The 25,390-nt window shown below is 46.4% G+C and overlaps 1 protein-coding gene across 12 annotated transcripts in view; it reads right to left on the reverse strand.

Annotated features, from left to right (window-relative positions):
• The window catches only part of LOC111850239 (actin-binding LIM protein 3-like), a 60,235-nt gene that overhangs the window by 4,885 nt on the left and 29,960 nt on the right, over positions 1 to 25,390 (reverse strand). For 4 of the 12 annotated variants that reach the window (XM_072706242.1, XM_072706239.1, XM_072706240.1 and 1 more), the window contains 16 exons: positions 23,356 to 23,539; positions 17,037 to 17,146; positions 14,610 to 14,736; positions 14,365 to 14,458; positions 12,931 to 13,018; positions 9,655 to 9,713; positions 9,507 to 9,578; positions 8,771 to 8,926; positions 7,774 to 7,803; positions 7,137 to 7,266; positions 6,802 to 6,900; positions 5,531 to 5,581; positions 3,997 to 4,014; positions 2,606 to 2,740; positions 1,639 to 1,703; positions 734 to 887 (listed from right to left, as the gene is read on the reverse strand). In XM_072706242.1, coding sequence (XP_072562343.1) covers positions 734 to 887; positions 1,639 to 1,703; positions 2,606 to 2,740; positions 3,997 to 4,014; positions 5,531 to 5,581; positions 6,802 to 6,900; positions 7,137 to 7,266; positions 7,774 to 7,803; positions 8,771 to 8,926; positions 9,507 to 9,578; positions 9,655 to 9,713; positions 12,931 to 13,018; positions 14,365 to 14,458; positions 14,610 to 14,736; positions 17,037 to 17,146; positions 23,356 to 23,539 — 1,572 coding nt within the window. The remainder of the gene's footprint in view (positions 1 to 733; positions 888 to 1,638; positions 1,704 to 2,605; positions 2,741 to 3,996; positions 4,015 to 5,530; positions 5,582 to 6,801; positions 6,901 to 7,136; positions 7,267 to 7,773; positions 7,804 to 8,770; positions 8,927 to 9,506; positions 9,579 to 9,654; positions 9,714 to 12,930; positions 13,019 to 14,364; positions 14,459 to 14,609; positions 14,737 to 17,036; positions 17,147 to 23,355; positions 23,540 to 25,390) is intronic. The other 8 variants (XM_072706243.1, XM_072706245.1, XM_072706244.1 and 5 more) reach the window with 8 other exon arrangements.

Consider the following 25,390-nt stretch of genomic DNA (forward strand, 5'->3'; position numbering starts at 1 on the left):
GGGGGGTTATCTGACATCCTGGAGCCCCTCGACCAAAAGTTGGGTCGGTCACTCTAGATAAAGTCAGGGCAAACGGATGAGATTTTTGACCGGATTAGACCATTATATGGCTTCGGAGGGGAGATTCTGAAGCTGAGAATGGATGGACAATCATTGCCAGGAAATAGTGATTTAGTTTTCATCGATTTCCTTAGGAAGGTTCTAGAAAGGTGAGTGAAAAGCCCAGAACTCTCACAAACAAGGGAAGGTTTTATAATACCCCCCCGCCCCCAACCACCTCTGAGTGGGGAGGCCCTTGCTGTTATTCCAGAGATCACATATTCATAGAATCATAACTGGTATCACCCAAGATTTTTCACTGCAGCCAGAAGGTCTCTCCTTGCTCTGACTGATCTCGCCGCCCCATTACGGGTCTGTCTGCCCTGGGCTGGATTTATGGAGCGTGGCTGGGAGCAGATGTACGTCACCAACGAGCGCGAACGGTACTCTGGGATGCAGCTGCAGAGCTCTGAGTGTAAAGCGAAGGCTGTTTGCTGAAAGGTCTCTGCTGGACTGCAGCTCTAAGTATCCAGCACCATTTTTGGTAACACTTTACTTAAGGCCATGTTTTCATCTATGAACACATTTATAAAGCATTATAAACAAGGCACAACATGCTACAGCCATGTTTATTATGCATTATGAATGCTCTCATACAATCTTCAACGTCTACGGCTGAGAGTGGCTTCCTTACAGCCATTCATGGTGTAGTTGTAGCCCATACTGTGTAGCGTCTCCTTGCTGCTGCTCCGGGAACTGCGCGCATTATTCCAGGGGTCGTTGTCATAGGAACTTGTTCTGGCTTTCATCTCCTCCTTCAGGATCATCCTGCCAATTCCACCCTGGATCTGGAATGGGATGAACCAGTGAGTCACGCAGGGAGAGGTTTGTGTGCAAGGGAGTGGCAACGCAGAAATCCCCCTCGTTCCCAAAGTGGTTTTCCCTCCCTGAATTCCTTTATTTCTTTTTATGCATTTAATAGTAAAAATAACTGCTCCGTTGTTAATGTTTTACACTATCCGAGTTGTACTGCTTTTGGCAGTAAAATCTTGTTGAGAAAATCACCAGGAAGCCGTAATATAAGAGTTTATCCCCATATTGTATGTGATCAGTGTACATCAAAGCAAGTGGTTCATAGACGAGCTCCTCGACGTGCACCCAGCTCTCGTATTATCTGCACATATGTTTCTGTATTGTGATCTTCAGAAATTAGATATGAATCAACAGGACGGTCATCACATTCTACAACAGCTGGTCATTCATTTAAAATTTCACTGCAATATTCATAAAATATTTACTAGAACAGCGTGTTATTCCAAAATAGACCGAAGCAGGATGCAGTTACATAAATGCAATAAATTTTTTTGTTTGCCTCTGCACAGAAATCACATTTGTCACTTGTGAAGAACCAAAAATTGCAGGAAATAGACAGCGACTTGTGGAGAAAAAAACAAACAAACGGAGGTGTCTTTCAAGAGCTCAGGAATGGCTGCAGTAGCGTTTGCCTGTAGATGCTTCAGATGGAGTAAGAACAGACAGAAACACACATCACAGAGCACAGAGAGACGATGGGGACAGGAGGGAACCTCACGGCCGTACCCTGTTCAGGCTGTGATTCCAGCTCTCGTCCTCCCCTCCAGACGAAAATCTCCGGGCGCGAGGGGCTGTGGGCAGAGATGCAGTGACATGTGAACGGTCACCTTGGAGGGCTTCCGGAAATCACTGGCAGGCACCGGCGAAAATGCGCTATTAAATAAAAATCTGGCCGATTTGTTGAAAGGGAAACATTAATCTGTCATCCCTGTGTTTTGCTAATGAGCTCCAACACATAATTCAGGAAAACAAAGTGCAATACGGGGAAGGAGAGAGAAAAGAAAAACAGCAAATTAAATCTCCAGCAAATGTAAAAGTCTTTAGGTGGATAAGATCTTGTGTGTTTTTTGAAATCGAAAAGCACAAAGTGGCAGGGGGCCGGACAGCCGTCCACGGCAGACGCGATTGCTAGAAAACAAACAGAACTGCAATCTCATGGTTCTGGCTTTTATCTAGCGGAACGCGGTGGCAGGAATTAGAGGGGAAGTGCAGCGTGCGGAGAGCACGTCGTAATTGGATTGGATCAAAGCAATTACTCCTGCGTGCACATGACAGGCCTTTATCAGCAAGGCACAGTGCGAACCACCCCATCTGAGATCAGCTCCTGGAACGGGGAGGCAACTACCAGAAACTACTGCCCCCACCAGAAACACAGCTGACTTTATTTAATGAAAATTTGAGCCCAGGGAGGGGGCTGAAAAAATCACAATTACTTCCTGGCACTGGGTCCACGGTTAAACGAGACTAGCCTAATTATTATTCGTCAGGAGAGGCAGAGGTGAGTTTTAAGAACTGCGGGAGGGCTCCGATCGAACGGGAGCGAGAAGCACTGTTATAGGCTGCCAATAAATCATTAAATCGACATGATCTGCAGTTAACCTGCAGCTGGGGGGTCACAAAAAAAAAAAATCACTGGACTGAAGTAATTAATAGTTTAAATGTGGTTTTCATTCAAACGGAGGAGAAGAGATACCTTTGGGAGAGTCAGTAAAGTAGTAACTGGATTCGGGGGGATGGTAGAGGTCAGGATAGTAAGGTGAGGGGAACTCGGAAGGTTGGAGGGCGTCTTCGCCGGCCTGGGTCCTGGACGCTGGGCGTGGGTGGTGGTCTGCAGAGAAACGGGAGCCAGTGAAAGAGATGACTCCCCCCACACAGGACAGCTGCCTTTTATGGGTCAGATTGAGAGAGAGCAAATGTGTGCAGAGTTGGGTAGATCCGGTCCAGAGGGTAAAAGTCCAGACAGAGATTTTGTTTCAACCAACCAGTGGAATGTAAGGAGTCACGGTCACAGAGTCACAGTCACGGAGTCACAGTCACGGAGTATTCGACTGGTTGGTTGAAACAAAATCTTGGTCTGGACCTTTACTCTCTGGACCTAAACTACCCACCTATGAATGTTAGGGAGAAAAGGCCAGCAGAGAACAATAAACAGTGTGATCGACGAATAACAAGAAAATATGGCTAACAGCAAACAGGGAAGTACTTATTACAACATATCGACGATTGCAACATATTAATGAACTGAATTGCGACATTTGCTACACATATTCAGAGGGACCCAAAGGCCACAGAAAAGCTCTAATTGATCCCAGTCAGTATCTGTTGGATGTACGATGAGGTTATGTTCCAATGAACCCATCATAAGTAGAAAATATCGTAAGTTGAATTAGATAGATAGATAGATAGATAGATAGATCGATAAACTATCACTGAATAAGTTAATAGATACTGTAACTAACTAAATGGCCGTAAAGAAATGAATATAAGATGATAAAAACAAGAAATGTATTTGACTACATGTTGTCAAACACCGTATGTGACGTTTGCATCTGTTTTTAAGTGTTTATTTGTTCAACGAATGAATGAGTGAATCAGGTGATAATTAATAGACAGGACTGTTACAGTAGCTACTGACAGCAGTGTGGGAACAAACTAGAGAAGAGGGTGAGCTCTCACTGTTTTGGGTGGCAAGAGCGGAAACTGTGACAAGGATCCCGCTTTACAGATTAATTGAGCAATGTAGGACAAATTAGGGCTGAAGGCCATAAATGACCCCACTACAGCTTAGCAGGGTAGTTATGCTTGTGTTTGTGTGTGTGACATAGAGACAGCAGCTTGTTTCCAACACAAATACTACTGCCTCTAATACGATGCTAAAGCATTCACTTTTATTATCGCAGAGAGTCAAAGACCAAAAGCAAGAATAAATGTATTTTTATTGCATGCGTGTAAAGTTAGACGGGTAGGAAAATTGGTAATGGGTGTTATATTGTTAAAAAAAAAAACACAGAGATTTGAGTGATTCATCATGCCTAGTCATCAATCACGATTATGTTTGTGCACAAAATAGGTGGAAGAAAGAACCTGGTCCAGGGAGAATGTCTCTGTGAAACGAAACAGGAAAAGGTAACTCAAATTTGTGAGTTTTGCTTCTCAGGCATGTAGATTTGTGTAGGAAACAGAGAGATACTGAATGCATGGAAGGTACAAGGGATGCAAATATACTTACGGAGGGAGGTCCATCGGTAGGCAGAGAGGAAGTCAGCAAATATACATCAAAAAGACAAATGGAGAAGATCAGAAGAAGAACATAGACTAAGTGGATGGTGTTCTGGTGAGTCAGTGCAATAGAACAAACTGTGCTCGTTGTACCAGCTACCGTCTGAAAGACTGAAGTTTATTCACAGAGTATTTATAGCATCTGCGTCAAACAAATTAAGAAGGGCTGTGACATCTGAGTAAACAACTCAAGCAGTTATAAGCGTTTCTGATTTCTTCTTCGTCTGCAGCATATAGCACTGACCATGGGCGTTTCTCAATTCCAAGAACGCAAAGACCGTACTTGTGGTCTTGGCAGGACCGGTCTTTCTGACTTGCCTTCCTTCCAACTTGGGGTGCAATGAATCATGGGATAGGTCTTGTTTGGCAAGGATGCAACTGGTGTATCCTTGATATTTGGGCGGCGCAAGAACGACATCTGGGGATTTTTATCATCCTCTGTACTTCTGTTCTTAGTATTGGAACTGGTCTTCAGAAATGGAACATGTCATAAAACGGGTACATGAGAACACAAGCACGGCCAAGTATGCATATTGAGAAACACCTCATGTGTGGGAGTATGTCTATTTTGGCTCTAGGATTAGTTAAACCAAACCCACTGTCCAACTCGGAGTCGAGGAAACCTAACCCTAACCCACTGGTCCGTCTGTCCACTGACAAATGCGCCTATACAGTTCTGACGCAGCCACAGTGTAACTCAACAGGCCTTCAGTGATGTCACAGCACACGAACCAAGACATGCTATTTATATGCAAAGATGCACTCTTACAATTTCCACCAGAAAAAGACTATTATGCATATAAATGAGAATAATGTTAGACAAATGCCTTATCTATGATCTAATATCTGAAGAAGACGCACGTACTAGTGTCTGATGTGCAAACGTCCACGCAGCACGTAGATTCGTTATGCAGCGATTTATGCAGTCGATAATGCTAAAGCCGCATAGAAACATCTACGAAGTTTGGACTGCACCCCCGCCAAACCAGCACGTGCTATTAACATCATCCAAGGACCAGCAGAAGTTAAGCAAAGGTCTCTCTTCCTCTTATACTACAGACATGCAGGATGCACAAAGAAAACGCAAGACGGCAGAGAGCACAATGCATTGCTGCTATGCACGATCCACATGTCATGTTAGATTCTGTCCATATTATTAACTATAAGATGATAGGAAGATCTACAGATGTCCCCCAGAACAGTGCACTGGGGACTTGGAGAAGGTACCAGTTATGCTACCACAACTCCACACACTAGATTCTCAAGCATCTCCCCAGAGACAGGAAGTGAGCACTGAGCTCATTTGGAGAGGAGCGTGATCACATCTCCAACACCGTACCATGTCTCTTATAGATAGGAGGGTTCCTGTAGATGTTGGTCTCCCCAGTGGCTGAGGACAGAAAAAGAATGGAGGGTGGAACATTAAACAGGGAGGAGACATTAGTCGGGAAAGGGACACAAGCTCCTGAAATGCGATAAGCACAAATTTCCATCCGCTGCTGGAAATATATGCTATATGCACTTTAAAAACACTGCTTCCCAATCCGGTCCTCAGGGACACACAGTCGGCCCGTGTTTTTGCTCCCTCCCAGCTCCCTGCTAAGCAAAAACGTGGACTGTCTGCGGGTCCCCGAGGACCGGATTGGGAAACGCGGCTTTAAAAGACGGCACCAACCCCTGCATCTCTGTATTGCACCTTCTAAGCTGTTAAATAAATCACTCATATCTCAGAGTCCCAGTTTCAGTATGTTTTCCGTATGTCTTGTAACTGGTTTTCACTGGGGAAAAAAAAACAACCTGCATCTCTACACGGCAACGCCTCGACTCGGAAGGGCTGGGGGGGGGGGTTTGGAAAGAAATGGGACTTTATTGCCTTTTGCTAGTTAATTCTGGGATATTCCTATAGCCTGGAAAATCCAAGGAATAGCAGAAAGGAGATTTTTTTTAAAAAAAAGGAGGATCCGGAAGCAAACAACACAACAAGAGAAAATAAGTTCCGATTTTTAAGGGAACGGGGGAGATGGTGGCAGCTCTCCAATGACAAACACGGGATGTAGAAGATTCCGGCTAGTCAGCAGCTCAGGAGCTGCGGAACTCCAGGCCCCGTAAGGCTGGTGTGGCCAGGCATGCGGCAGAGAGGTGACAGCGACAGGAACGAGGGTGCGCTGACGGACGACAGGAAGGCCGCATTTGTCAGTGCCACTAATGCAGCTCCCATAAAATTCATGACTATTCTGCCCGTTGGGTAAGACCTGATACAGGAGCCCAGTGCCAGGCTGTATAAATGTAGCTCAGCCTCCTTTGGCTTGATGGTTCTGTCCCATTCTGCTGCTACATCTGTGCCGTGACTGGGAGACACCCAGGGGGGGGGCCAAACGGCATCCCATCACCACACCAATGGCTAGAGGCAATAGCCGGGACCAAGAAGCACAAGCAGCCTGCGGCGGACCGGGAGGAGCGGGTCGGCGAAGGCACGGACACGTGAAGGACGAAACACAGAGGGAGGAAGCAGGAGACAGAGACGGAGAAGAGCCTGTTGGGGATGTCACGTCACTGAGCAGAGCCGGGACACTATGGCGGGAGGGACGCGGGGGGGGGGGGGGGACCTACCTGGCACGTGGAAATGCCTGGGCGCCTGGTACGAAGTCGGAGTGCGGGCCCTGGCGTCGATGTGGCCGTAATAAGGAGAACTCCTTCCGCTCTCATTACCTGTAGCCCAACCCACCAATGACAGCGCAGGAGAGTGATTGACAGCTCTCAAACCCGCCCCTCAATTCTGATTATCAGCCCAAAGTGTACGCCGAGCAGGTATTAACGTGTAGGGTGTCTACTGAGCGTAAAAGCTAGGAAAGACACAAAGTTACTGACTGAAAAGAAATGTCCTCTTAGACTACCATATTCAGTGAAGACCAACCCCTGACTGAAGACCTCCAATGCAGACTCACCCATGCGGTAACAGTTTTGAGGGGAGCGGGGAAGTGTGGGGGACAAGCCCTGGCGACTATACATGGGGGAGTCAATGTACCCCGGGGTGGAGGATCGCCGATGTCGCAGGTCCATACTGTCATAAATTTCCTACCAAAGAACAAAGAAATCCAGTTTAAGGGAGCTGGTCCTCAAGAAAGCATCATGTGAGCTGCCTTCTGTTTGGAAATGACAGCCAGCAAATGCATCCTCCTATATGACGCATTTCTTTGCATAGGTACAAGATCAATGTAATGGATTTCAATCACCTAACCATGCTCAAAGGGATATGACCATACAGACGTAAGACTGTGCAAGACTCACACAAACGTAATGGCTGTCTGATGGCGACAATCCAGACAGACTGCTGCAATCACAAAGACAGTGACCGAATTCCGAGAGACTGCTATCAAAGCTCACTCAGGAGTTGAAAATAACACGTACGTTTCGCGCTGAAAAATGCTCGACATTAGGAAAAGTTTCAAGGACTGTTGACGGTTCCCTGCGCACATGTGTAACAGGCCACAGAGGGAGGCACGTCCAGACTCAAGGGTAACCCATCTAATACCAAAGGAAGAAGAACGCTGGCGTGCCGGATTCCAGGTGAGGGGTAATTACCTGAGAGTATGGAGACAGCATCCCCAGAGGCTAGGGGGGGGGAGCCGGGGTGCACAACAGAATAAGAGAATAAGACCTGGTGTGAGGACCCGAGATCACACAGGTGACCGACTTTTGCTAACGATTACCAAAACCTGTCATGCTTACTGGAATCCAGATGAATGACACCATTCCCTCAGCCAGAGGAACGTAAGGAACTTAGCACAAAGCCATAGGACTTAGAAGTTCCTATGTGTCCAGTGAATTCCCCTGGCATGACCAACACATGATTTATCTGTCTTTAATCAGTGTGGAACCATGAAAGGTGTCCACATTTTTTGTCGTAGCATCTTTGGCACCGATATTTTCACAATAACTCCACATTCGGTGTTGAAATTACTCTCGCGGGTGTTAATCGTTAAAAAGAATGAATACATGCATTCTGTGGATTATGAGAGGGGAAAACACTGTGACCCAGCGGCAGTTTTAATTCAGCAAGTTAGAAAAGGACACAGCAAACATGGAGTCTTGTAAGTTTAATGGCTTTGTGAAGCTTTTCACTTAAAGGTTATCTCAGAATTATCACTTTGTGCATGTGTTAACGTAACATTAACATTATCACACAATACTCAAAGCACTGTTACTAAGACTGTTAGCAATTTTGACACCATTACAATCAGAGGGCTTACAAATTTGTGATGCTGTAATGTATCACAACACACCCATGTAAAGCGCCTTGAGGCGACTCTGTTGTGAAAGGCGCTATATAAAAAAATAAAATTTAATTTCCTTCTTAAAAATAAGAATTATCCACTGTATGGCATTTGCCGGAAAATATAAGCGGTAGATTTGGTTCTACGTCGCACGGAGCACATTGTGATGCAGAGCGGTCGCAAAGCCATAGACCGTTAAGTCGACAGCACAGAGACGGGGCGGGTGGGGGGCATGCAGGTGGGGGCTGAAGCGGCGGGACATGCACGTGCAGCAGAGTGGGGGCTTTGTAGCACTGCAGCAGTACCTCCCCGTAGCTGTAACGCTCCAGTCTGTCATTGGAGGCGTATCTGTGAAAGGGCTCATAGGACGTGAGACTGGGCCTCCGGCCGTCATACAGAGGCTTAACCTTAGACAGAGCATCATAGTCTTTGTACTTAAAGATCTCATTTTCCAGTTTGGCCTGAAACAAGGAGACACACACACACACAGAGTGAAAGAACGAAAGAAGGTTTGAGGGCAGTTAGACTTGGAGGGCTTTGGCCGTTAAAAGGACAGTGAAAGAGAGTTTCCTTCCGCGCTGTCAGGCTAACTGGTATCTCTAAATTGCCCATAAGTGTGTGAGTCTGTGTGTGTGCATATACCCTGCGATAGACTGGCATCTCTTCCATGGTATACAGCAGCCTTGTGCCATAGCCGCCCCCCCCCCCCCACAATCCTGACCACGATAAGTGGGTGGAAGATCGATGGATGGCATTTATTTCCATATGGATAGAGATTTCAATCGCGGAACTGCACTTCTCCTCTATCACTGTGCTCAGTGGAAACAAAATACTCCGCATGTCTCCAGGGCAACCAAAGCTAAAATAACGTAGACAAGCTCCTCTCCTGAAAGGGCGAGCATCAGAGCGTGTCACCCTAATATCTGATAGGGTGCAGATCAGGCACGCTGATGGGGCCGCGGCTCTCCTCACGGGATTGGTGGAGATACCGCGCGGCACCTAAATGGAAGCGTCCGATTGGGCGGCGTGGACGTCACTCACACAGATGGCCCGGCTCGGGGAGCTGATGCTGGAGCCCGGCGGTGAGATGGAGACGTCAGAGGCGCGTCTCTGCTGTGGGAAGGAGAGGGCAGAATTATACAGCTTGTACTTTGTTTTTCTACGTAATTTTGAAGCAGAAAAGCGTCACCTTCAGCTTCTTCTCCGCGTTGGCAGCCTGTTTGCACAGTGGATGCCACACCTCCGAGCCTGTAAGGGAAACATATGGTCAGGCATGTTCTCTTTCCTTCACCAAGCTGCACTGAGGCCTTCTTCCATCTGGACGCGTCTGCAGATGACGAAATGGGGGCAAAACCAACCCCGGCTCTCAAACACTGGGACTGATGGCCCAAAACCAATCCTGAGGTGACCGGGCACCAAAGAGCTGAAGCTGAACAGCAGTCACAGGCAATCGGGAGACTCGGCACCAGTCACAGCCAATCGGAAGACTCGGCACCAGTCACAGCCAATCGGAAGACTCGGCACCTAGTCACAGCCAATCGGGAGACTCGGGAGACTTAACTGTGCCGGTCAACAAAATAATTTGACAACTTTGAAACTGTACAGCGCTTCATAATGTTAACCAGTGAGTTCTCTCTCTCTCTCTCTCTCTCACACACACACACACACACACACACACCCACACACACACACAACTCATAAATAAGTTAACAAGGAAACCATAATGAAATCTTTTGCTGAGTTGACAGTTTTTTTTAATTAGTGTTATTAAAACGTGAATTGTAGGTTTAGAATCGCTGCTAGCAGATGTTACTAGAGCTATTCACACTGAAGGGGTTATTTTCGACGTTTACAGAGCTGTATGTGAAAATGATGGCTTATTCATCGCTGCTTCTGACACATTTGTCAGTGAACCGCTGCCACTCATAAAATAAAAAAACGGACCTTGAGTTCGACTTGATTTTAAGATCATTATTTTAATGGGGGGGGGGGGGGGCAAGGGGTCTTCAAAATATTTACCAGAGCTGCTACAGATGGGTAGTAACAAATTCTCTCTGTATATAGCGAGTAGTGCCTTGACATGGACCATGGTATGTCTTGATTACCGCCTGCTCTGAATCTGTCCCCCTCTCGACCACGTTAAGCGTCTCATCATCAGGGCCGCCTCTGCATGGGCTGATTAATTTACGAGGTTTGTCTCTGCCAAAGCACAGCCCATACATCAGGGCCTGGAGTTACAGCCACCAGTCAGGATGCTGCCAGGGAGGGGGGCAGAGGGGCTTAGTAACCGAGGCCATAAGTCTGTCTCCTTCATTCCCACCATACACATACTCACAAGGATCTGGACGGTGTGAGATACTGATTCTCTTATTTATCATATCTGTGTTTCCATGTAATAATAAAACTGTTTTTTATTTAAAGCAGTCATCATAATGCATTAAAGATACCTTCACAATGCAGTACAAAGCATCTTTAATGTTAATGCATTATGAAGGTATCTACAGTGCATTATGGATGAGAGCTTCATAGAGCATTCATAATGCTTAATAAACAGGGCTATAATGTGTTATGCCTTTTCATAAATAATGATATCCCTGTTTATAATGCTTTACGAATGCATCATAATGCATTATGAAGGTATCTATAATGCAGTATGATGACTGCTTTAAGTAGATTGTTACCAAATCTTGTATTAATAACTCCATCGACTTACTACCAGCTGTCGCTGTGTTATTACATTTCATTCACCTGAGTATTATTTAGAGCTGCATTTGGCCACATAAATCTTTTGTAAAGCCACAGATGAGCGCAATGTGTGTGGAGTCCATAAATCAATACTCTACATCATCCAGCATCTACAGTCAAGGTCACTCACTAAATCACCCTGACCTCGTCCTTGCCGATGATCTCCATCAAGATTGAGAACACATGCTAACAGCTAGGATTGCTTAGGGTCCAGTGAGAGAAGATGATTATGAATCAGAATGCAGACCTCTGGATCCTTGAGTGGAACTATTTAAGCCTTCTGTTAGTATCTCTGTGGTAGGTTCATTGTCCTGCCCAGGGACTCGCTTGCGCTGTTTATAAAGAAGCAGTCTTGCTTTACTTTGAAAATGCAACAATTACTCTAGTAAGATCAATGTTCCTGTGCAAGACAAACAAACAGCGCCAGCTTATTTACATAAACACGATGAATTCTAATTTGTTCACACTCCGGGTCAATATTTCAGGTGATGACTCAGGGGTTTCTTTTCCTTTGCTATTTTTGCTGAATCATTCAATCCGTCTTATAGCGAACCCTTAACCACATTTTCCTCAAGACATAAAATCAATGGTGAGCAAATCTGAAATATTTTATGGGCTAAATTCCCCTCTGAATCCTCCAAATTAGCCTGCTTGTGCAGCAGGGATGGGCTTCTCCAATTTAATGACTTCGTTATGGGACATTTCCACCGCCTCATGTGATGCTAATGACGATAGCCTCAGCCCTTAAAGCACTGGCCTTTTAATTGCCTATGCAGTATCAAGAAACTTGTTCGGTTTTCGAAGAAGTCGCAGTTTAGCCCAGTTTTAGTCAGGATATAGCAAATAAACTAAATTTGGAGCTATAAACTGCAAAATATCCATCCATTTTCCATAACTACTTAAATAATACAGGACGGAAGCAGGCCTGGAATGTTTCCCAGAATGCACTGGGCACAAGACGTAAGCAGCATCCGAATTCAGGGGGTGCATCCTTTGAAGAACGCAGTCTATAAAAGCATAGCCTTTGCAGGCTGTATTCTTTGAAAGGCAAATGGAAAGTGTCACCAAATGAGACAATAATTTCCTATTTGTGTCACCAGCTGTTCCCGCCCTTATCCTCGAGTCTCAAAGCGCCGCTCCTATTGTCTACCTGGGACACGCCCACTTTACCCCTGCGCAATGCATCATGGGATAAGTTGGGCTGGGAAGAATTGACCAGGTGGATCCTTCATGACTTGGCAAAAGGAGGATGCATTTCTAGCCTGCATGTGAAGGAGCTTTTGAAACGGGGCAGCCTGGTCGCACCAGTGACACATTCACTCTTCAGATACAGCCTTAGAAGGATGCAGCCCCTGAATTTGGACACAGCCACAGACACTCTGGATCTGATACTAAGCCATTACAGATCACACATCTGATTGGCTGGTTCCGCCTCCTCTAGTTGCTTGGACCCACCTCCTCTGCAATCTGATTGGTTATCTCTCTGAACCAATCATTTTTCATCCTGCCCTCAGAACATTTTTGATTTTAGTAAAAACCCCATGAGCGGACTGACACCCGTAAGTTGCTGGGCCAGGTAGACTGAAGAAGGAGGCGTGGTGAAGCGTAATGTGATGATGTGGATAATGGCGAATCAGCTTCACTTGACACAGCATACAAAGCACACATCTTCACAGTCTGGTTCATTTTATAGTTCCCAACACAGATCTGTGCTCCTCACCTCTCAGGTACATCTCCTCTCCTTCCGTGAACATCATCTGGCACCGGGCACATCTCGCACAGCTGGGGTGATAGTGCTTCCCTCCGGCCTGCGAGGGAGAGCGGTGGAAGGGTGAGATCCAAGAACCAAGAAAGAGGAAGAAGGAACACTGTGTAAGAGGCAGAGCTTCCCGCCAAAATGTAGAATCCTGGAACTAAACTGTTTCAAGAAGGCTAGACTTTGGGATAAAACGTGGGGCGTGAGGATATGGGTAAATGAAGATGTGAGAAGGTGTGAGGAGGTGTTGGTTCCTTCCTCTAACCAGGAACAGACCCAGAAGTGGCCCAAAACCATGTTCTGGGCAGGTATTCGGACCCCACCCCTGAAGTCAACCAATTTCATCTACGCTCCCGTCTACGGTTGCTCTTTAATGAACACCTTAAATTAGCTTTAGTGCTACTGTTGCAGAAAGGTCAAATTGGCCCTGGATGAAGGATGCACTTTCATGCAACAGACAGGGAAGCATACTGTCAACTCCCCGGGGAGAGAGCATGACTCAACAGAGAAAGCGTGATTCGATATCTGGCCCACGTCCGAGCCTCAGCGATGAGTCTTCGCCTCTTCTCGCTTAAACTCTGCCTTTCTTAGCTACATAATACCAAAGGTTATGCATCCTGTTTTGCTGTTTGTCTCTTGTCAACTGTCCGAAGCTGATTTTTTAAAATCGTAGCCCCGTTTTTGAGTATTTAGTCTCTCTCTCTCTCTCTCTCTTTCTCTCTCTCAGGCTGTTACTCCAATGGCCGCTTCCCGGTGACGTTCCGGCATATTCCCACCGCAGTGTGGGGTGCAGGCGCATTTAGCTTATGTGCAGTCAGCAGAACCCTGACACTTTCGAAGGGCGTCCTGGCGTCTGCCGGCGCACATCTCCGAACGCCGATTCAATCTGTGTTTTCCTGGCTAAGCGGCACCTCACACGCCACATCTCAAGCTACAATCTCCAATAGCTTTAATTTTATCTCGGTCGCCAGCTCCGAAAAAGTTCGTTAATTGAATAAAAGGGGACATTAAACTCTGCCTCAAACCTGTAAAGGTATATATATATGTATCTTGTCTATTATCTTAACTTCAAAACAAGCACGAGGACGGCTTCACAATGCTGACTGAGCCAAAAACAACAGCCAATAGATGATTACGATCTGAGTGAGTGCCAATAAAATTCCGAATCTCCATGACAACCACAGAAGGATGTCAAGAAAGTTTTTTTTTTACAGTAAAAACAAAGCAAAACAAACAGAAGTTAACACATTTTGTGTAGAACAAAGATTTCACTATAAAATCAAATTCTGGACATCCCGCCAGTCTGGGTCACGTTTGCCGCAGTTAAGTGGGAGATGATAAAGCAGCAGAGTGGGGTCACATCTCCATTCCCGGTAGGGTATGTGGTCTCTGGATCACCTCAAGCACTCGTCCGCTGATATATCTGCTGCAGCTGCTGCATTTGATTCCAAACTGCGCGTGGTAATCCGCCTCGCAGTACGGAATGCCGTCCCTGAACGAGGAAGCATGGGGAAGAAAAAAAAAAACAGAAATCACACTCCAGCCGTCTTCACAGTTGGAAAACTATGAAAGAGAAGCGGTAGGACGGCATGCGACACTTTGGGCGCATAAAAGCAGCGGGGCGACTGCGCAGCTGCACGTACTTGCTGATGTACTCCCCAGTAAGCACGACCCCGCAGGACTGGCACTTGAAACAGCTGACGTGCCACTGCTTCTCCAAGGCCAGTAGCGACTGTCCCTGCTTGATCTCCTCCTTACAGCCGGCGCAATCTAGGAAGCGTGAGGAAGGACGGTTACATGTGGCGCCTTGACCTCAATTTGGGGGGGGGGGGGCGTTCAGGGGTGCTGCAGATTTACAGAGGTAGATAACTCCTACTTGTAGCGCTTTTTGCGCACAGAGTAAGGTCATTTTTAAAATTCGGTTCATATTCAGCTGTGTGACCTCCCAAGACTGCCCTATTGATCGAGAATCAGGGAGGTCTTCATCATATCATCATCTCTGCTGTACAGTCTTCTCTTTTGGAACACATTGATTTTTGGCGGTTGCTTGCTACACTTATATTGTGGTTTTTCCAGCAATGGACACCTGAGGTTTGAAACGTTATATCTTTGCACCAACAATTCCCAGTCCGCTGTTGGTGTCATTAGTCATCTGCTGAATCGGCCACCTGCGGGGGGGGGGGGGGGCGGGGGGAGTAGGTCACCGCATTTCACTTGTCGGCTTACAGCGACATTATTATATATAGGAAAAATTCATTTGAATCCGCTGCGAAAGCTTTGGTCGCCACCTTAGACTTTTCATTTAGGTGTCTTGGCTCAAAGCTCCAAGAGTTTGCTCAACTGATTTGGGTTAATGTACATTGTGCTGAAGGTACCTCTAAAAATCTACCCCCCAGACCAGTCCATCGATTTATTTCTGTACAGTAGTAATAAAAGAACCCCCACCCCCCCCCCCCAACCATCATATGTGAGGAACTGCTGCCAGAAATCACTCTGTAACAACTGGGGGCTGACCCTGAATCAGGAGTCCAGCCAATATCCTTCCGATGGGCACCGTATAATTTTACGGTTTCAATAAACAAACAAACTGCTTTCTGAGCCGTGGGGGAGAAAAAAAGCACACAATGCTACAGGTGGACTGGAAAAAAAGATTAATTTTCTGTTTGCCGGATTCACACTAGGACACACCTGCACACACAAGCTGATGAGCTATTTAAAGCTCTCATTGACATATTCTGACCAATAATTTACTACTTCATGTACGAATAAAGACTGAAGGTATGAAGTATGAACTGAATAACAAATTACCCCATATATGGGAGGGGGTCCTGTTTTCAAAGGTGAATTTATAAGCACAATTTGGAGATACGGGCCAATTAATATGAAGCTAGGTATAATTTCAGCAACTCATCAAGACATTTCATCATTCTACAATCATTCTAAATGACAGGGGCAATTATGCCTTTGGTTAATTAGTTCTGCATGGGAAATTATACCAGCTTCTCACAAAACCGATTAGTCATACTCCACGAGAGGAGGAAACTTTCCTGTGGACTGACAATCAAGCATCAAACAGACAGAAGAGAACCGCTGATGTCAGGAAGCGTTACTCAATCAGCAATGCATTTTGGGAATGTTATACGGAGTGTTGCGAGAGATTTATATGATGCGTCATCGATCTAAAAGAGATTAACAGTATGTCAGAGTATGACTATTGATCTTTGGGACTGTTTAACTGAGTGGACTAGAAGATGCAGAGGAGGAAAATGTCTGGAAACTGTAAATTGTATAAAGTGAAATTCTGTAAAATGATCCCTGGTCATGTGACAATGATGAATTCCATGGATCTTGGTATTCTGAGAAAATAATTGAGCCTGAGGAACTGGGTAATGAACCAGCGCGTCGTTTAAAACTTGCTGCAGCCCTGGTATATAGATACGTAGCCTGGAATCCATCCACCTGTGTTTTACAGCTGCTTTATCCGGCACACAGTTGCGGTGACCCTGGAGCGTGGCATGGGACACCAGTCAAACACAGGGCACACGCTCACACCCAATTTAGAGGCACTGGTTCACCTAACTAACCTTGGACTGCAGGAGGAACCTGGAGAACCTGGATGAATCCCTCAAGGGCGCGGAGCTCAACACACAGAGCTGAGGAAAGGAATTAAACCCCCCAGCCTTAGTGGGAGGAGGCAACTTCACTACCCTACTGGCCTCAAAGCACTTTGCCTCTGATTACTCTGCCTCTGAGCCTTACCTGAGACTGTAGTGCCGGGTTATTCAAATCACGGTCCCCGAGGTCCGAGCACTGCTGGTTTTCCAGCCTTCCTTTACCTGTCAGACAGGTGTGAAGCCTCTGACCAATCAGAATCAGTAATTATTAAACTAACTACCCGGCAGAACTGAAAACACGGCCTGGATTTGAAATCGAGGTCCAGATTTGAAGAACCCTGCTGTAGTGTCTAGGAATTTGCTAATACTGAAGCTCATCTGATAAGGGTAAATCTGGAGATGGAACCTAAGAAAGCACCTACGGAGAGCTTTACCCCCCCCCCACGGAATACGTACAGCTCGGCCCGTGGATCTTAACGGGCTCGTTGATGAGCGTCTGGGAACACTGCTGACAAATGCACAGCTTCCCGTTAAAGGTGACCCGGTCCCCGATGGGAAAGGGTTTCCTGAAACGACAAACACAGAGCAGCGGGTTACGAGAATGAACGCCCCCCCCCCCCCAGGAAACGCGCCTCGGACAGGTACCGAGACCGATAAGGAACTTTAACGCTGATTGTTCATTAAAATGCCGTTATCGCACATCAGCGCCCGCCTCTCCGGCGAATACTCTGATGAAAAGGCATATTGTCACATTTGCTGCTGCATCCTTCTTCGGAAAATGACGACGACTCGTATTCATTAAAAGTCGCAGTTAAGCGGTTATTATCACAGTCACAGTCACAGTGTACTCAACTGGTTGGTTCAAACAAAACCGTGGTCTGGATTTTAACTTTCTGGACCCGAACTTTCCACCCCTTCAGTATCTAAACAGCATCTAACACAAAAACACTCCCCAGATCCTTTAGGAAAGATCCTGCACCTGCAAGAAAAAATTGATGACAACCAAACAGTTTGCCGAAGGATGCCCATACTGAGCTAATTTAATAGGGCCTTTTAAAGATTAAAAAAATCTCTTCCAGCTGCCTAATTAGTCATGCTTTTAAGGAACTGGAGAACTATCAGTTCCCCGGAAGATCTTCACATAATTATGCTTTATAAACTGGCAGCAACCCGTCGTGTCTCTGCTGCCAACACGGTCCGACTGCCAAAGGCAAGTGCGGCACGACGGATGGTGCCACGGCCAGATGCCACACTCAGAGAAGAAACACACAGTGCCACGTGCGGAAGGCCGACCTGAGAGTCTGCGGACGGCAGCCGAATTTTCGCAGATGGACGAGTACCAAATCAGTATCTAAAAACCTGCATGCGTTAAACGTCCCAACGAGAGATGATGCACCATTGATTCTTCTCCATCTTGGGGAGATATATAAAGATTCTTCTGGTCCCAGGAAGCATAAGGGATCGGATTCCTTGGGAAGGACGTCAATCCAGGGCACAACATACACTCACACCCTACAGGCAATTTAGAGCCGCCAGATCACCTGACTGCATATTCGCGGACCATGGAAGGAAATGTATGTGGACACAGGGAGAACATGCAAGCTCCACACGCAGAAATGGCAGCAGGAGACACGGCCACAAACCTACCAGGTCACAGTTTAACCCAGTGAGCCACTACCCCAAACTAAAACAGGCATTATATAAGAATTCGCTGGAATTTGTTGGATGGACGGAAAAGGGAACCTCATGATCAATCACACAATCACAATGGATCTGAGGAGTAAAAATGGCAGAACATGGACGACTGGAGCTATGAGGTCTTAAGACCAGCACTGATCTGGGTCACTGGGAGGCAAGGCTAGCAGAGAACTCCAATGTGCACGAATCACAGAGAACGGGAGACAATTGGAACCAATCAATAAGCACAGTGAAGGTCACATGACTCTCTCATTAGGGACCACCCACTCAGTCATAAAATAGAAATACAATTCAATTTTGTGTTAACCTTATGTAGATAAAAACAAGTCAGATTTTATGAGTTTCAGATTCAAAAACAACCCTCTGCTGTAATGTCAAAACACTTTCCCCTCGTGATGGTCACTGGCAAACTCATCCGTTGGCTCAGAGTCAAACTCTGACCCAAAGACGTGATGTGCATGAAACCACAAGGCAACAATTTCCAGACAACTTTTTTCAGTGTTATGACAGAAGAGACACTGCTGCTTTGCCTTGTCATGTCTGGGTATATTTTAAGCTCATTACCATTAGGGTAACTGATCATTTCTCCAAGCGGAGACGAGGGCATGGTGTTTGTTTTGTGCGTTTCATGATATCAAACAATAAAAAGTTGAAACAAAAAATTGTAGGGACCCAGGAAAGACTTCCCTCAGTGTCTGTTGTGTGGCCTGGAATAGACACCATCTCCAGAGAACCCCAGGGTCGAACCCGGGGCCCTGCTGAGCCACGTGAGAGTGAGCTCCGGCACCAAGCAGCCTAGAAGTCTGGCCTTTCCACTGCGCTCTTCACATAAACAGTTTATGTCTCTTGCATCTGCCCGGTAAATCACACTCATTTGCTAAGCAGGCATCGCTGATTTATCCCTGCTGCAGCCCAGACTTAAACTTCAGCTGCACGGCACTTTATCCAACAGACGCCAGGCGGCAAAAGAACACGCCGCCTGTCGAGCTTCATCTCTGATGAATACAGAACAAGCCACCTGCTCGGCTGAGGAACCGACTGGAAGCACGTGGTGTCACGTTCACAGACAAAATGCTCGGAGGCGCTCAAATCCCAGTACGACGCATAAGTCTGTTAACAAAGTGCTCAGACGGTGGGGGGGGGGGGGGTTCTCTTCAGACTGAAGGACCCTGACCTGTACTGACACAGCCACTAATTCGTAAATCCTACCATAAAAACTCACACTGGCCACACTGGTGCCACAGGTCAAAGGTTAAAGAGACTGAGTCCTTACCATGATAACTCAGCCGCCTGGACTGAGATGGGGACTTAGATGCACTAATACTTCACAGAAGTGTTTTATCACTCTGACAAGCCTGAGAGGATGTAAGACTGGTGTTTGGAATTTACCAGAATAATATACCCTACAGTCCCCACTCATGCAAACCTCCACCTCAAACTAAAATGATGTCGTTCCTTTAAATCAGGGGTCTCTAACTCCGGTCCTGGAGAGCTACTCTCCAGGTTTTCTATCCTACCTGGTGTCTGATGAGGCACACCTGCTCCTGGTATTTACCTGAGAACAGGTGTCGCTCGTCAGAAGCCGGGTAGGATAGAAAACCTACTGGATCAAAGCTCTCCAGGACCGGAGTTGGAGACCCCTGCTTTCAGAGCTACCTGACAACCAAGGCTGAGGTTCACCCTCCCACATCCACAAGAAAGCAAACAGCCTTTCTATGCCACAGACAGCGGCTCTTCCTCCAGACGTCTGGGTTTGGGTCAGGACTCCCAGCCCCGTCTGTCTGCATGTGGACGTCGTCATCTCCGCCCACCCGGGCTCGTCCGTGGCAGCCCCGCCCTCGTTGGCTCACGCTACCAGTGTGTGTTCCTGTGGCACCCCCCCCTCCCCCTACTGGGCCAGCTTCCAAAGGCAGAGGTCTTCTCCCAACACACGCTCTCCTGCCGGCAGGTAACTGGTACCAGTGGGCAGTGGGTGGAGGCGGGTGGTCAGGAGAGAAGGTAGGAGCTGGAGAGGAGTAGAGCGTTGCAGATACAGCTCAGTGTATCTGTGGACGCATTACGTAACAGAGGCTCTGGGACTGGCCTCTGTACCCGAAAACAGGAAGGCGAAACCGGCAATTACCATGTCTTACTGTACCCTGAAGCAAACATGGACGACCTAGTTTAAATAAATGTTACTCCACACATTCCTAATTTTAAATCCTCCCCACTGAGAAGGGTTGTTTCCTTCCTGAAGGATTGACCAGCCACTGTTTTTTTTTAACCTACTTTCGGGGCAATCAGGAACAACTCAGATCCAAATATACATTTGAACTACGGCCCTTAGCACTGACATATTAGTATTAGTGAAGCATTAGTGAAGCAGGTGATTAAGGGAAGATTCTGAGGGGAGGAGGCGAGAGTGGGCCAGGACTGATGCAGAGATTACGTAAGACGTTAGTCCCAAAGGGCTAAGCAAAGTGGACATTACTTGTGCTCGATCATCTTCATCCGCTTATTGTATTTTTCCTGTTATCGATCCTTAAATGCCTGTTTATTCGTACTGCGCGGTGTCTGCTTCACCGTCCAGCGGTTTCTTCCGTACGCAGTCCTACCGCGTAGTAACAACGCAGTCTAACGGGGCGTCGTGCAGGAGATTACGAGGCCGGTAACCACTGACCCACAGCAGCCCTTCAGTACTTTCATTGTGTTCGTAATAATAAGACGTCACATGGTCTTTCCTTTTATAGGCGTGTCACATGATCATTTCAAGATGAAATGGGTTCAGGTGGGCCTAAGCAGAGGCGGTTCTAGACCATTTGAACTAGGGGGGGGGAGGGTCAGACTGGGGCCAGTTGTCCTGTAAGGGGGGCGGATCTATTTGACCATAACGTCCTACAAGTCTTACTTACACTAGTTTGTCAACATTAAGGAGCAAAAGACAATTTTGAAAACTCAAAGTTATTTATGCAATACTTTGCAGTTACAAATATGCAACTTACTCTGATTTCTTGCAAAATACCTTAATTCCACAAGCTTGATTATTTTGTTTTTGCCGTTAACTTTGCTTTTCACCAACTGAAGCGACTCGCCCACCCAGCGCAGCCGCCTTAAGAGTCCGTCAAGAACCTGCGCCCACGTTTGTGCCTCGTCTCTTCCCGCTGCACAAAATTGTAGGCACTGCCCCCTCCCCCGCACCCCCCCAGATTTGCCCCTGGGTCTAAAGAGCATCAAATGTTAAAAGATATTTATTGTATATCGAAGCTGCGTCCTTGACTGGCCTGATTCCCTCGGACCACAGACGTTCTCAGGATTAACCCCCACATGAACTGCCCTGTCTACCATGCAGTGTGACGTCCCCACCCACCCCGGAGACCGCAGACTCCTCCTGTCACACGACCGCACTTATTACAGCGATTACTGACTGCTTGTGACAGCTCATCGAACATCTCCACTAAGAGTAAAAATAAAATAGCATCAACAATCATAGGTAACACTTTACTTGACAGGGCACAAATAATGCAGTATTATAATACTACTTAGTTACATACTGATCTCATGTTAATTTATCATTAATGTTTTATCTCAAGCAGCTACTATATTTGTTACTACATCTCAATTCTGTAATCCTTTGTAAACCACTGGAAGTAATAATGAAGGAACAAGTCATGAATTACAAGTGAAATACTGATCTCATGTTTGTCCATCATTAATGAATCATGACGCATCTTTTATCACAAGTACCAACTATGTAGCTTAGTTAGTCGTTCATGATTTGTACTTCGGTAGTAACCGAGTTACTATCGAGTATTTTCGCCCGCTCAAGTGAAGTGTTGCGCAGTAATAATGCTGCAATGCTCCCCAACACGGTGGTGATGGATGTCTTACCCCTGATGAACTGAACCCTAACACCATATAAGGAGCATGGCTCATAACATGAGGCATATTACACCTGGTTTGCATGAAGCAAAATTCACAGGCTGTCTCACGCATAATAAGTGCCTATATATACGTATTATGGTGATGTTCACCGACCCATCCAGCCTTCATGCTAAAAAAGGCATTCTGTACTTATCGAGCTCCTTAGTGGGGACTAGACAGTGCAGATGAGAGTGGAGAAGCAGACCGATATCAGAATATACACCATCCCATCATTCTCCAGTACAGATTGTTAGGAGATGCGTGGGATGGAGAAGGACTCTTTAGGAACACAGCGAACGTGTCTGCTATAAGGATTGCTGACCAGACAACATGGATATGTGGCAAAAATAGCCGAATATGAACTGTAAAGAGAGTTGAAAATGAATCGAATAAATGGTCCCAGTCACCTGACTTTCTGGCCCAAAACAGCCAGGCCCCCCGTCTGCCCCTTATACCACAGAAAGTGCCGCGAGGTCCCAGTTCCCCTTCTGAACTGGCGGAGCATCTCCATAACAACGGCTAATATCTTTTAAATGGATCGGCTGTTTCCTGCGGCGCTGCTCTTTCGCAAAGGAGGCGCAGGAGGCGCGGGAGGAGGAGGCATCAAAATTCACGGGAGGCACATGAGCGTAGGATGGCACGTCACGCGGTTAATAACGGGAATAAAGACAAGCGCCATTACGCCAATGTCCCGCCGGAGGGGGGGGGGGGGCGGGTGGAGGGGCTAATGTACAAGAGGAGGAGTGGCAAGCTGGAAGAGAATTCAATGTGTGCTAAATGCTGGGTTAGCGAAGGCTAATCCTCTAAACACAGCTGTGCCGGAGTAACGCTCTCCTCAAACCAGACGCAGCTATGTCTGCTGCTGGGTCAGATTGTGGCTGCAGGAATGGCTGGAAATCCTGGCTCTCGGACTCAGTCCTATCGAGATTATAGAAAGATGAATATGCTTTGGACTGACTGAATTCAAGAGGCCCTGATACTAATTAACCCAAACTGTGATTTTAACGAGCTTTTAAATAAGGTTCCGATCTTGGTCTGGGAACCGAAGCATTTTTTGGAACGATAAAGCAGACTATTGATGTAGCTGTGCTGTTGTTTAAACACGACATCTTGTGCTTCAGCTAATCCTGTGCAAGGAGTGGAGGGTGTGAAAGGTGAAAGGTCAATGGAGGTGTACCTGCAGGCGCTGCAGACGAAGCAGGCGGGATGGTAGGCGCGCCCGAGCGCGGAGACCACCTCGCCCGTGATGAAGTCACCGCAGCTGTCGCACTTGGTGCCGTAGAGGCGCTGGTAGTCCACCGTGCAGATGTACTCGCCGTTCTTCTGGAAGAACCCGGAGCGGGCCAGGTCGCAGCGGCAAACTGCAGGAACAGCGCATACAGGAGGGGGCTTAGAGGATAGAATTACCGGGAAAAAGAGGAGGAGGAGGTGCTGGGGACGGCAGTGACCCTGTCGACGGCGAGCGGCAACATTTGTGGTAACACTTTCTGAATGCTATGTCTATGAGAATCTATGAAGACATTCATAACACGTTATGATACATTCATAAAGCATTATAAACATGGCTATAAATATTTATAAAAAGGCATAACAGATTACAACCATGTTTATTATGTTTTATGAATGCTCTAGGAAGCACTCATCTATAATGCACTATAGATACCTTCATAATGCAGTACAAAGCATCCTTAATGCTTATACTGACCATTATAATGCATTATGAAGGTATCTATAGTACATTATAGATGAGAACTTCATTGGAATGAAGGATTATAATCAACATTATAATGCCTTATGACTGTCAATAGAAGATGCGGTAATACTTCATTTATTCTTCTACAGACCATTATAATGCATTATGAAAGTATCTATTGTGCATTATAGCTTTAAGTAAAGTGTTACCACATGTGTTTTATATATCAACCACTGTTACTCTGTCTGTCTCTTTATCTCCACTCGAACCACAGCAGTAAAATAGCTGCTCATCACTCCACCAGTAGGTTTCCCGCTGTCATCAGAACCGTTTAGCTGCTGACCACACAACAGGGGGGTCCGATTAGAGATTGATGTTGGTGCCATTATTGAATTTACTTCTCGACTGTTGTTTCCTTCTGCAAACTCAGAAAGGCTCCGGGCCGTTTGACGTACAGAAACCGACGGTACTTTTACGCTCTCGGTTTCTGCTGCGTGTAATCCTGCATGTCTGTTTCTTACACGTAAAATCATTAAAAGTGATAAAGACGTAGCAGAGATGAGGGTCTTTGATAAGAACGAAAACTACTGGGAGGCCAGTAGAACAGCGCCTGGGAATTGGGACGGAGGTTATTCCCAAAGATGGGGTTGAACATTTAGCAAATTAAGCCAAAAAAGAAATTTAAAGTTTGATGAGGGAGTCGGTCTCTGTCTGACCATCTTTGCAGCTTCCGTAATGTAAACCTTAGATGAATCACAGTGACTTTGTCTGTGTGTACAGACTCAATGAGGTTCAGCCCCACAAGGTCCATTCTGCCTCAGTATTAGTCATACGTATTGACATTGACTTTCAATTGATTATGATTTGATTTTAATTGATATTAAAATACACTCGAATAACTCTTAGTCACACATATTCATAAACATTTACAGAACTAACACTGACTAATGCTTTTGCATCAGGACTCAACGGAGGCTTGTGTCCTTAAAGCAGGAGAGACCAATCTTATCCGCAAAGGGCCAGTGTAGGCATTTGGGATAACCTGTAGGTCAGCTGTTCAAACCCAGGTGTGAGGACTCTTCAGCCAATCAGTCCTCTAATTAGTAATCTAATTAGGGACTTGCAGCAAAAACACAGCGGCCCATTCTGGATAAGACTGACCACCCCTGACTTAAACTGCCTTTTTTGTTAAGTCTCCAAAGTGGCCTTTTCATCTAACAGTTACGATGACCATTAATCTTGTGCAACCTGAACACTAACACGCATTCTCACTCCACGGGCCTGTAATTTTATAGCCTGCCGCCCTGCAATTACGTCGTCCTGTACTAATAATACCCCGGGGGCGATACAGGAGCCAACGCTCCGAGCCCGGATGCACCTCACTTCCTGAGCTGCTGAGTATGACCCTCCCGCTGGGAGAAGGCTCAGGACACTCCCAGGACGCCATTCCCAGAGTCTCCCCTAGGAGGTGCTCTGTGCCCCTACGTTGCCTGTACGGATGGTCCCTGGGTTGCGATAT

Source organism: Paramormyrops kingsleyae, chromosome 24, assembly GCF_048594095.1.
Source record: "Paramormyrops kingsleyae isolate MSU_618 chromosome 24, PKINGS_0.4, whole genome shotgun sequence".
Classification (NCBI taxonomy): Eukaryota; Metazoa; Chordata; class Actinopteri; order Osteoglossiformes; family Mormyridae; genus Paramormyrops; species Paramormyrops kingsleyae.